At 38.4% G+C, this 12,932-nt stretch overlaps 4 protein-coding genes across 4 annotated transcripts; 2 read left to right on the plus strand and 2 right to left on the minus strand.

The window, feature by feature from the left end:
- Positions 1 to 3,111: 3,111 nt before the first annotated feature.
- Positions 3,112 to 4,365, minus strand: LOC141632774 (uncharacterized). Its single transcript, XM_074445289.1, has one exon. It carries the CDS (start codon positions 4,363 to 4,365, stop codon positions 3,112 to 3,114), a length of 1,254 nt encoding a protein of 417 aa, XP_074301390.1.
- A 1,402-nt stretch (positions 4,366 to 5,767) lies between these two features.
- Positions 5,768 to 7,063, minus strand: LOC141632778 (uncharacterized). The gene has a single exon (XM_074445293.1). It carries the CDS (start codon positions 7,061 to 7,063, stop codon positions 5,768 to 5,770), a length of 1,296 nt encoding a protein of 431 aa, XP_074301394.1.
- Positions 7,064 to 9,145: 2,082 nt separating this feature from the next.
- On the plus strand, positions 9,146 to 10,369 carry LOC141632785 (F-box protein At3g26010-like). The gene has a single exon (XM_074445299.1). The coding sequence runs from the start codon at positions 9,146 to 9,148 to the stop codon at positions 10,367 to 10,369; it is 1,224 nt and encodes a 407-aa protein (XP_074301400.1).
- Positions 10,370 to 10,894: 525 nt separating this feature from the next.
- Positions 10,895 to 12,151, plus strand: LOC141632791 (F-box protein At3g26010-like). The gene has a single exon (XM_074445304.1). It carries the CDS (start codon positions 10,895 to 10,897, stop codon positions 12,149 to 12,151), a length of 1,257 nt encoding a protein of 418 aa, XP_074301405.1.
- The last annotated feature ends 781 nt before the right edge of the window (positions 12,152 to 12,932 follow it).

The raw sequence follows: 12,932 nt of genomic DNA on the forward strand, positions 1-12,932 counted from the left end.
GTGCCTTTCAGGTGGCTTCCTGTCGCCAGTGGTGGCTGCCATGTCAACCATTCATATTACACCTTCTTCTCGAGTTCCTTCACTACCTTCATCAAGATATAGTTACGCTTTTCACTACACACTTTTCGCTTTTCACTACACACTTTTCGCTTTTCACCTATGTTAGATGCTCGCTATTCAATGCATGTTTGTTTGTCGCAGATCTGCTAATGGATGTTTCCGCCCTATAATGGTCTTCTATTTGTATTTGTTTTGAATGCAATTGGTTCGCATTTACATATATATACGCAGTAACCATTAGTTACAGCCACAGTGGAGAGCTAGAGGCAAATAAATCGCAAAATATTGTCTTTCAAGTTCTTGATTATACTTGCAGAAATATGCCATTACTAATCTCTAATCAATAAATTGTGTTTTAGTCAGACTCTGCTCATGTTGTTCTGGTATTTTAATGGTGTTCTGCATGTAAATATGAACCGGGATTGTATCAATATGGGGAATAGGTGCTTTTACAATGGGTGTTATAACCTCTTTTTTATTTTATGATGGGCGTTTTAGCCTCTTTTTTATTTTATAATTTAAATTATGCATTTACAAATTTTATTTGGCAGATTGGTAATAGCAATCTCGAGCTTTCGCTTTTTTTTTCCCTGCCAATTAATTTTCTATTTTTTTGGGTATATTTTGTATCATCACATCGATCAGGATGCAGAAGAGATACGGGACCAGTGAGACTGATAAAACCTATGATGAAGACGAAGAGAAAAGAGAGATTATATCCAACTAAGTATAGTTTTTAATGAAGAATCAATTTGAAGTTTTGAGTAGTTTGTGTTTGTTTAATCATCCGTACGTAATTGAAAGACCGCGAGATAAATACATTTGCAGCTTAATACACAAAACAGGGTAAGATGCATCTCTCCCTCTTGAATGGTCTTAATTGTTTTCAAATCAATGACTCTTGTAAGGAAGTATGACTTTGTTTCATTGGTCCCTGATCTGGCGGAGAAGATTTCGAGTTTGGCGTCACATGATCCAGGGTTCGACCCCGGGTCATAATTATTAGGAATACCATTATATAACTACTTGACTGCAGTTGTGAAGCTAAGTTACCCTGCCTGTAAAATGGGATTTGTCTCTTTCCAAACTTAAAATGCCATTCTCGGATAACCAAATGCAGTCTCATGCATGGTTAGTTTGAGCTCAACCTTCGAATGGCATATGTCATGCTTACTCATGCATGGTTAGTTTGACCTCAACCTTCAATGCCTTTGATGCTTGCCTTGAACTGTTTTGCTCTTAGCTTGCTATTCATTACACCTGGTTTACTCATTTAGTGTTGCACGGTTATTATCGCATAGGAAGGAGTTGCAGCAATTGAGGTATGGCGGTATGGCTTTAGAAAGCTGCACGTTGACACACCTGCACCTATCTGTTGCCTACCGGTACGTTTTGTGTATACAGAATGGCAGCAACATTCGAGGCAGCATACGAGACTGGGGAGTATACTCTCACTGCATACACTGAAAATGTAGAAAGCCTTCTGAAAGTTAAAGCTGCCTTCTTGTACCCAATGACTGCACAGGTATTCTCCATAGTCATTTTTGCAAAACACGTAGAACCTTCGCGAACCAATATGCCTATGGAAATTGGAGAATGTACTGTCTGCATTTTGAAGATTATACTCCACCTTCCAAAACAGTTGCAGTGCCCAAATATTCTGTTTACATTAGATGAAGTGGTCATGCATCTCGCAAATAACCTGAGATACCCTGACATATGCCAGCCTAATGACGAAGCCTAACGAAAAATCCTGCATTTAAGCTGAGACTAACCATAAGTACATTTGCCTGTTATGCAGGAAAGAGAGGCCTATCTTGACTATATTGAAAACAAATTAAGGACAACTAAGCTGTACGTTCAGGTAGTGCCAACAACAGCTCTCTCCAAAACTCGAGATGGAGTGGGTGCTCCAAAAAGTCTCTAATCTAAACACCAAAAATTCCAGGGCTATTTTGACAAATTTTAGTACAATTTTGTACCCGGTGCACACTTTCAAGTATAAATTCGGAATGGTAGAAAAAAAGCCGGATACATTCGGAATGTAGCGGATGATTAGTAACATATGACTACTAGACAAGCCCTACCTTTTGTGTAGAAGTATCTAGCTTTTCTGCAAAACTATGTTTTACTCCTTTCATGTATTCCTCACTTTGTCCCATCTCTGCAAAACTATGTTTTACTCCTTTCATGTATTCCTCACTTTGTCCCATCTGAATCCTATCTAGACTGTATCATCTTACCTTTATTTTTTCTTTCTGGTGCAACCCACTACTCCCCGATTATTGGCCCAGTTGTTAACTTATACGTTCTGGCCCCAGGGCTATACTATAGGATTTTGACTGCCTAAGATGGTAGCGTAAGGCTGTCGATGTGTCTGCTAAATGGTAGGGACCAACTTTGTCAAGTAATTATCATGCTATTCTAAGGCCAGGCACACATTAACTATACGGAAATCCCATTAGTATCATGTCAGCGGTTAATCAAATTGGGGCTCCGCGCCCAGGAGGGCGAGGCACAACGACTAGTTATAAAAAAAAGTGACGGAACCATTACAATATCATAGCCCATCCATCAAACGAAATGGACTAGGACATCCAAAACTGCTTACCAGCCCAAAACAGCCAGCAAGAGAAAACAAAAAAAAAAGATAGAAAAACTATCTCATTACAATAGGACACTTTACTCTTCCTTCCACACCTTCATCTTCTACCCACCCCAACACAAAGAAAGGACCTTCGATCAAACCTCATATTCTGTTGGTGATGCGTGAAATCCAACTTTTATCCCCATTATTAGCATCATTAAGAGGATCTCCGATTAATCAGAGTCTAATTTCTTCAAAAATTTATTAAGTGGTATATCGTAAAAAATTGATTATAACTTATTGGTGCATGACAGGGCGAGTTTCATTGAATGAATGCGCTTCAGTTTGGATTTTGGAATGCACTTCAGTCTTAGACGTGAGACAATTACTAAATAAAAGCAATGTAGACAAACATTGATTAATATGCGAATAATAATCACTTAAAACTTTAGCAATTGTCATTACTAGACTCTAGTTGTAGTGGTGGCCAGCGCCGAAACTGAGGTGGGCCACCATGGGAGTCTATGAAATGTCTTGCCATAATAAAGCAAACTTTTTGAAGACGTTATGCATCCTGTTCGCGTGTCGCACAAAACAACCTGTTTGCCGGGGATAAGATACATATAAATCAGCTTGTGATTGTATGGGTGTACGTTAATGCTCTCGGCGAAAATGCGGCATTCTAATCTCGAGTAATGGGGCAATTCGCCTTTGCACAAGCCTTGGAAAGTCGTTTCCCACACGAGAGGTGCTTGATTCAGGTCCAACTTCCACACTACCATCTGCAATGTAATAGTTGTCCCATCTTTTCTGTACCACAAGCCATTCTGAGGAGTATGCACGACTAACAATTGTCCCGAGGACTCTTTCAAATACCCAAAATCGGGTAGTGGTGGCATAACTCTCGCCTCATGGGTCATGTCACAAGAGGAGGCATTCACATCAAACGGGTTAAATGCCACCAAACATAAGTTACATAACCCACTTTTAAAGTAGATGATGCCATTACAAACAACAGTCTCGGTTTCCTCATTGACAAGCCTGAGTGGTCCAACCTCGTTGGGGACCCTAAGTTTAATTTCCTTCCATTCACCAATCTCAGAACAATAAACGACCAAATCGAATGTGTAATCCATACGAAGAGGACTAGCCTTGACAACTCTAAACTTATTATAATGTTGAGTGTTGTTATAAGGTGGTTGGCATATGAAAGCAACATTTGTCATCGTCTCCCATTTATGCTTATCACTACTAGGGCATGGTGGAAGAGCAATCCATTGTTTGGTTAATAGATTGGTAATATAATAAACTCGGCCACGTCCTTTATAGGTCTTGTAATCAGAGCATAACAACAAGTCCTTAAATGTCGCCCTTGTAGTGCAAGTATTACAAGGCAGATAATTTAGTGACACTTTTGTCGACCCAAATATGAATTCTGTGGTCAATGGTAGTTTCCAAGACTTTGTGGTTGTAATCAAGTTCCACCGTGGTTGATCATCTTCATGATCGGAATCCGAGCCCTTTGAAAAGGTGGTGGTTTTCTTCTTGTGGTCGACGAACTGGACCGAAAAGTTGAGATCGGAGATTAAAGAACACCAACGCTTGTTCACAGGACTACATGCTAGTACCGTTGCACAATTGGGGAGTCTGAGTAGTATTTGAGTAAGCATATGGTCATCGAGATCGTCTATTCTTGTTCGATTAACCCCATGGTTCATCTTTCGTGTTTTTTTAGGCCTGCCCATGATTTTTTTTTTCACTAGGTCATTGTAAATTTGATTTAATTACCCTTTTATTTGTAGAGTAAAGTTGGCTTGGGCCTTTATTAGGTCATTCTGTATTAGGTTTAGAGAGTATTATATAAACTCTCTAAACCTCTACCTAGCAGTCATACCGTCTGAATCTGTAATCTGAGAACTCCTCACATATCAATAAAACTCTCTCCCTTCTGCCCTGTGGACGTAGCTAACACACCGTTAGTGAACCACGTAAATCTGTGCGTTTGTCTCTTTATTGTTTTTATCAGTTCATTCTTGCATTCGTTATAACACTCACAACTTACAATCTTTTTCCAAAAAGAACTCTAGTCTATTACGGTAAAATCAAATTAAATTAGGAAAATATTTATTATTTTGTTTTTATGGCAACTACCTTACTTACTATCCATAGTTTCCATGTTCCCTTTGATTTTTGGAGTCTTTGCAGCATTTTTTTAAAACCTTTTTATTCATAAATAGTCCTCCATATTTCATATAACAGTCGTTGAGCGAACTAATATTGTCGTCTTGTTTTTTTTTTCCTTTCCGGTGTCAAATGAGCCATAAGGACAATACAATATAGGGGGTGGGAATTCAAATCTGAGACCTATTACGTAACTAGGTTGGGTCTAGGTCCATTTCTAGACGATCAGGAAGGATGCACCTCTGGTGTACCAATTATCGTGCCCATGGTAAACGAAGTATGCGCTGGTGTCACTCTTGCTTATTTGATACTACCTTGCCATGTCGCGTGAGGTCGCTTTTATCTATTTTCGGCTCAGTTTGAGAAAATATCGAAGCAGTGCTTCTGTGTCCTCCCCTCGAACCAAGTTGATGCATATATTATTCATTTGTAGAGCGTAATTTCACCAATCGCTTCCGTGAAATATTAAACAAACATATTACGCGTAAATGAGTTGTCTCATCGCCTCAAGGTTAGCAATTTCAATTCAACTCCCCTCTTATGTGTAAACGAATCTGATTCCTGATGTTTGAAGCTAGTTTTATTGAATAGACGACGATTGTGCACTAATAACAACAATAATATTGTCACAGAGTCATATACGAGACGGTCTTAGACTTGAGACAATTACAAAAATAAAGCATTGTAAACAACTGTGACTAATATACCATTAATAATCACTCTAACATTAGCAACTAGCTATCATCTCTAGACTTCAACTGTAGTGGTGGCTGTTAGACCATACTTGGTTGATGATGTCAATATTGCGGAGAGTCATATAAGAGACGGCTTTAGACATGAGACAATTTAAAAAAATAAAAGCGTTGTAAACAATTGTGACTAATATATATGTGAATAATAATCACTCGAACTTTAGCAACTATCATCTCTAGACTTCAACTATAGTGGTGGCAAGTTCTGTTCTGCTGTGACGCGTTGCACAAGCGAAGGGACTAAGGTGGGCCACCATTGCTGCTCGAGTCTATGAAATCTCAACTTTTTATTGTGAGGCAAACTTTTTGAAGGCGTTATGCCTCCTGTTCCGGTGTTGCACAAAACCAACTTATTTTCGTGGGCAAGATAAATATAAATCAGCTTGTCATTGTATGGGTGTACCCTAACGTCCGTGTCGTAAATGTATCCAAATTTGGTAATATAGGGCAATTCAATACTATTCCATGTGCCTTTGCACTGGCCTTGGAAAGTCGTCTCCCACACGAGAGGTACTTGATTCGGGTCCAACTTCGACACTACCATCTCCAATTCAAAAGCATTTCCATCTTTTTTGTACAAGCCTTGTTGTCTCCCGGGAGTATGCATGACTAATATTTGTCCCGAGGATTCTTGCAAATGCCCAAAATTAGGTAGTGGTGGCATAACTCGAGCATCAAGGGTCGTGTCACAAGTGTCATCCACATCAAACGGGTCCATTGCCACCAAACATAACCCAATATTAAAGTAGATGATCCCATTACAAACAACATATTCGGGTTCTGTAGTACCCACCCCGAGTAGTCCAACCTCGTTGGGGACCCTAAGTTTAATTTCCTTCCATTCACCAATCTCCGAACAATAAACGAACAAATCAAATGTGTCTAGAGACATACGTGGATTAAGAACCTCCACAACTCTAAATTTATAATGTTGAGTGTGGTTATAAGGTGGTTGGCATATCAAAGCAATACTTTGTATCCACGGCCATTGACAAGGACGTGGTGGCAGAGCAACCCATTGCTTGGTTAACGGATTGGTAATATAATAAACTCGGCGACCACTTTGATCGGTTGTCTTGCTAGAACATAACACCAAGTCTTTGAATGTGGCTCTTGTCTTGATAGAATTACCAGGCAGGAATTCCAACGACAATTTTGGCGAACCAAATAAGAATTCTGTGATGAATGGTTGTTCCCAGAACTTCATGTTTGCAACGACTATTGTGATGGTTGCAATTAAAGACCACTGTAGCACGTCGTTCAAAAGGGCTGTGGTTTTATGCTTGTGGTTGGCGAAGTGGACCTGAAAGTTGGGGTCGGAGATTAAAGAATACCAACCCTTGTTCACCGCACTGCATACTAGTACCGTTTCACAATTAGGAAGTCTAAGTAGTATTTGAGTTAGCATATAGTCATCTAGATCTTCCATTGTTGTTGAATTACCGCCATGGTTAATCTTTGGTGTCTTTAGAAGCCTAACCATGGTAAATAATGTGAATCGTTGATGTAAAATTTGATTTAATTAGCTTTTTGGTTGAGTAAAGTTAGGAAAGTATTCACAAATACAATCCTATTCCAAAAACAAGTCTTGTCCATTAAGGTATAATCAAATTAGATTTGGAAAATATTTCAAATTAGATTTAATTAGCATTTCGATTGAATAAAGTTAGGAAATTCAAGTGTGGGACTCGAATGCCCGGAATTTGTTAGGTGTATATAGGAATTTTCCTGCTCAAATCACTATCTTATAAATTAGGCCTAATATGTTTTAGGTTAGTAGGTCTTGCTTAAGACGGTACTATCCGTCTTAAGCTTAAGACAGGTCAATTATTTTCTAACGTTACTCTTATAAAAGGCTAATTAAATCAATCAAATCCACATTTTACCTAGTGCAAAAATCAAAGTCAGGACTCTAAAAAAAACAAAAGATGAATCAAACAACAATAGAAGATGTAGATGATCATATGGTAACTCAAATACTAGTTAGACTTCCCAATTGTGCAACGGTATTAACATGCAGTCCGGTGAACAAGCGTTGGTTTGCTTTAAACTCGGACCGCAACTTTCCCGTCCAGTTTGCCAACCACAAGAAAAAAAACCATCACCCTTTTGAAGACCTCGGATTCCGAGGTTGATGATGATGAGCCGCCGTGGTCCTTCATTACAACCACCAAGGTGAAAACAATTGGACGACCGGACATCGACAAAGTCAATAATATAATCATATTGATGACAGAAGTCATATTTAGGTCACCAAAATTGTCATTGGACTTCCTGCCTTGCTATTCTTTCACTACCGCGGCTACATTCAAGGACTTGGTGTTATGCTTTAGTCATACACCCGATCAGGAAGGCGGCCGACTTTATTACATTGTCAATCCGTTAACCAAGCAATGGATTGGTCTGCCACCTAGTCCTTGTCCTCGTCCATTAAAGCTAATAAAAAGTACTTCTTTGATATGCCAACCACCGTATAACCACACTCGAGATTATAAGTTTAGAGTTGTGGAGTTTCGTTATCCACTTATTGATCATAGTCTAGAATCTCGAGACACATTTGATTTGGTCGTTTATTGTTCGGAGAATGGTGAATGGAAGAAAATTAAACTTAGGATACCGAAGGAGGCTGGACCACTCGGGAAACGTTTGAGTGATTATTTTGTTTGCCTCACCTCTAAAACCATCTCTTATATAACTTTGTGACAATATTGTGTGTAGACTTATTATTGCACAATCTTCGACCATTCAATAAAACTGTTTCCTCGCATAAGCATTTCAAAATCCAAACAGCATTAACCAGCAGATCAGTCCCAACTCATAACCCGAAACTGACACATTTATTCAATAAAACTCACCTTGTCGATCATGTACTAGTAAGTTATACTTAGTTCGCTGCAAGCCAGCAAGTTCAGCTCAAATATTTCCTTTCAAATTCAAACTCGGGACCAAAAACATAATAAAGTAACAAATGAGCAATGACCAACTTACGAGTGCAGTACACTAAACCATTGATCGATAGTCCTAATTTAGTCCAACGAAACAAGTGTATTATAACACGAGGCCTTTCAAAAGAGAATCGTTCCTAGTACTAATCTCGGGGTATACACATACATAGAAATTAGATAGGTAAACAAATTATATTTTTAATTAAATGTTTTTACTAACGGGATTTATATTTTATAATGCTAAGTGACCTCGTCTAAATCATAGTTTTAGTTCGTATAATGGGAGTTTTGGTTCGTATATTAATTGATTAGCGCATACACGGGAGCAGAGATCATTTGTCCCACTTTTATGTCCCATCTTGTGTCACATCCCCTTAAGATCTGACACATCACACTTGAAATAATAAAAGTGTTAATATTATATCTCAAAATGCTAACGTAATGTACCCTATAGGCTCAAAAAAACCGTGAAACATGGAAACAATGGGTAGTTGCCATAAAAACAGACTAAGAAATATTTTCATAATCTAATTTGATTCTGCCGTAATGTACTAGAGTTGTTTTTGGCCTAGAATTCTATTCTTAATAAAATTTACGTTATTTACCTAGTGAAAAAAATCATGGCTAGGCCTCCAAAAACACCAAAGATTAACCATGGCGGTAATCGAACCAGAATGGACGATCTCGATGACCATATGCTTACTCAAATACTAGTTAGACTTCCCAATTGTAAAACGGTATTAGCATGCAGTCCTGTGAACAAGCGTTGGTGTTCTTTAATCTCCGACCCAACCTTTTCGGCCCAGTTCACCAACCACAAGAAGAAAAATCATAAAGATGATGAGCCACATTGGGACTTGATTACAACCATGCAGTCGAGTGAACATCCATTCATCATAAAATTCATGTTTGGGTTTCGTGAATTATCGCTTCAATTTCTACCGTGTAAAACTTGCACTACTACGGTCACATTCAAGGATTTGGTCCTATGCTCTAATTACTGGACCCATCAAGAAGACGGCCGCCTAGTTTATTACATTACCAATCCGATAACCAAACAATGGGTTGCTCTGCCACCATGCCCTGTTTATAAGCATCGATGGGAACTTGAACGGATAAAAAGGACCGCTTTGATATGCCAACAGTATAAGTTTAGAGTTGTGGAGGTTCGTAATACTTGTATTGATTCTAGTCAAGAGACATTAGGTTTGTTCGTTTATTGTTCGGAGATTGGTGAATGGAAGGAAATTAAACTTAGGGTCCCCAACGAGGAGTTTCGACAACTTGAGACGACTGTTGTCTGTAATGGCATCATCTACTTTAAAAGTGGGTTATCTTTGGTGGGATTGGACCCGTTTGATGTGAACGACACTTGTGACACGACCCTTGAGGCGAGAGTTATGCCACCACTACCCGATTTTGGGTATTTGCAAGAATCCTCGGGACAATTGTTGGTCGTATATTCTCCTAAGAGATTTAGCAAACCTTTCGTGTTCTATAGCGAAGATGGAAAGGTTATTGAATTGGAGATGGTAATGTGGAAGTTGGACCCGAATCAAGCACGTCTCGTGTGGGAGATGACTTTCCGAGGCATGTGCAAAGGCACTTGGAAGAGTAGTAAATTGCATTGTAACATCGGATTAGGAGGCGACCTCATTGAGGTACACCCATACAATGACAAGCTAATCTATATGTTTCTTCCCACGGAAGACTGGTTTGTTTTGTGCGACACGCAAACAGGATACATAACACCTTTAAAAAGTTTGTGCAAGTATTCTCTGCATAGAATTCATAGACTCGAGCATCAATGGTGGCCCACATTAGTTCCTGCACTTGTGCAATGACTCGAACACAAATGGTTAATAAATAATATTATGACCGAAGGCGAACCTAAATTAATGTGACCACTCATTCAGATTTATTTGACATTTTAGTGGTACTTTTTGTTCATTAACTTTGTGAGTTTGTTCATATGAACTACGTCTATTAGTTCATTTGTTTACCGCTTCCTGGTGCAGAATACATCTAATTAAGATTACTCAGCTAGAGAACTGGTAGCAAAGCTACATCAGTTCATCATAGTTTTTCGGAGATAATGCATTGATAGCTCAAATGTTTCGGATTTGCTAATCTCAATCGAAATAACTCAAATCAAATAGAGTTTATTTAGAATCTTAGTTAAGGAATAATTTTCCATCAATTAGTTACCATAATTAAAAAAATAAAAATAAAAAAATAAAAAATAAAAACAGAATAAGAAATATTTTCCTAATCTAATTTGTTTTTGGAATAGGATCGTATTTTACTCCTCATATATAAAAAGCTAATAAGTAACCAAAATTACAGTTATTTACCCTAGTGAAAAATCCATGGCTAGGCCTAAAAAAATACAGAAGATTAACCATGGTGGTAATCGAACAAGAATCGACGATCTAGACGACCATATGCTAGCTCAAATACTACTCAGACTCCCTAATTGTAAAACGGTACTAGCGTGCAGTGCTGTGAACAAGCGTTGGTGTTCTTTAATCTCCGACTCCAACTTTCATAGCCAGTTCGCCAACCACAAGAAAAACACCACCACCCTTTTGAAGGGCTATAACGAGCCACCGTGGACCTTCCTTACAACCGTGTATGGCTCGGAAGAACGACTATTGACCACAGAATTCATATTTGAGCCAAAATTATCGCTGGAATTTCTGCCATGTAATAAATGTACTACAAGGGCCACATTCAAAGACTTGGTGTTATGCTCTAGTTACAAACCCTGTCAAGAAGGCGGCGGCCGAGTTTATTACATTACTAATCCATTAACCAAGCAATGGGTTGCTCTCCCACCATGCCCATGGGGGTCGATAACATGGACTGGTTTTATATGCCAACCACTTTATAGCGACACTAAACGTTATAAGTTTAGAGTTGTGTTGGCTCGCTACCGTGTAGACAAATTCGATTTGGTCGTTTATTGTTCGGAAATTGGTGAATGGAAGGAATTTAACCTTAGGATCCCTAAGGAGGTTGGATCACTAAACGTGAATACTGAAGAACCCGAGATTGTTATTTGTAATGGCATCGTCTACTTTAAAACTGGGTTACGTTTGGTGGCATTGGACCCGTTTGATGTGAATGATAATTGTGACACAACAACCCTGGAGGCGAGAATTATGCCGCCACTACCTGGCTTAGGGTATTTGCAAGAGTCGTCAGGACAACTGTTCGTCCTGCATACTCCTGAGAAAAACGGTGAAGCTTCCTTGCCATACCAAAAAGATGGGACCGCTATTAAATTGCAGTTGGTTATGTGGAAGTTGAACCTAAATCAAGAATCTCTCGTGTGGGAGACGACTTTCCAAGGATTGTGCAAAGGCACTGTGAATTATCCCGATGACCCCACATTCGAAGGTTACATTGACGCCAAGGACATTGGGGTACACCCATACAATGAAAAGCTGATTTATATTCATCTTTCCCGCGAAAAAAAGGTTGTTTTGTGTGATACGCGAACATGCTGCATAACTTCTTTAAAAAGATCTGATCATGTGGGGAGATTCCATAGACTCGAGCAGCAATGGTGGCCCACCTCAGTTCCTGCGCTTGTGCAATGCCTCACAGACTCACAGAACTAGTAATGATAATTGCTAAAGTTCGAGTGATTATTATTAGCATATCATATTAATCACAGTTGTCTACATTACTTTATTTTGTAATTGTCTCACGTCTAAGACCGTCTCCATTCTAATCAATTATATACATTTGATTAAAATCAACTAACTCACATATATTTCACAAATGTATAGTCGTGAATGGAATAGAGCGAGAAGGGAGTATTTAATAATGCTAAATGACTATTTTTATGATAGTTTAAGTTCGTATATAATGCGAGTTTTGGTTCGTATTTATTAATACGCGCATGCACAAATGGTGAACAATGCAACGTTACATAATGGCAATTTTACTGAAAAAAAAACAAGTCGTTTTTGGAATAGGATTGTGTTTGTAAATATTATCTAACGTTACTCATATAAAAGGCTAATACAATCAAAGTCAAATACTAGTTAGACTTCCGTCGTGTGCAACCGTATAAGCATGCAGTCTTGTGAACAAGCGTTGGTGTTCTTTAATCTCGACAAATTATTTTATAAGACGAACCGGTTAGTAATTGCCTATGAAATACTCGGGGTGGGGTCCAATGAATTGAATATCTACAATTTTTTTTGACTTTGATCGAATCTGTATTAATATGATACTTATAATTTGAATTTATTAAATTCAAATTCAAACAATAATAAAAACAAGTGATAAATAAATTTGTACAGCGGATAATCAACACCTTTTACAACTAATAATGAATATCGTTAAATACTCTGCTTCCTATATATCCTTATAAAGGAAGTAATAAAAGTATCT

Source organism: Silene latifolia, chromosome 2 (assembly GCF_048544455.1).
Source record: "Silene latifolia isolate original U9 population chromosome 2, ASM4854445v1, whole genome shotgun sequence".
NCBI lineage: Eukaryota > Viridiplantae > Streptophyta > Magnoliopsida > Caryophyllales > Caryophyllaceae > Silene > Silene latifolia.

What these genes read in the sequence shown, in the direction of transcription:
- LOC141632774 (XM_074445289.1), bottom strand. Translation starts at nt 4,365, where the DNA reads ATGAACCATGGGGTTAATCGAACAAGAATAGACGATCTCGATGACCAT.
- LOC141632778 (XM_074445293.1), bottom strand. Translation starts at nt 7,063, where the DNA reads ATGGTTAGGCTTCTAAAGACACCAAAGATTAACCATGGCGGTAATTCA.
- LOC141632785 (XM_074445299.1), top strand. Translation starts at nt 9,146, where the DNA reads ATGGCTAGGCCTCCAAAAACACCAAAGATTAACCATGGCGGTAATCGA.
- LOC141632791 (XM_074445304.1), top strand. Translation starts at nt 10,895, where the DNA reads ATGGCTAGGCCTAAAAAAATACAGAAGATTAACCATGGTGGTAATCGA.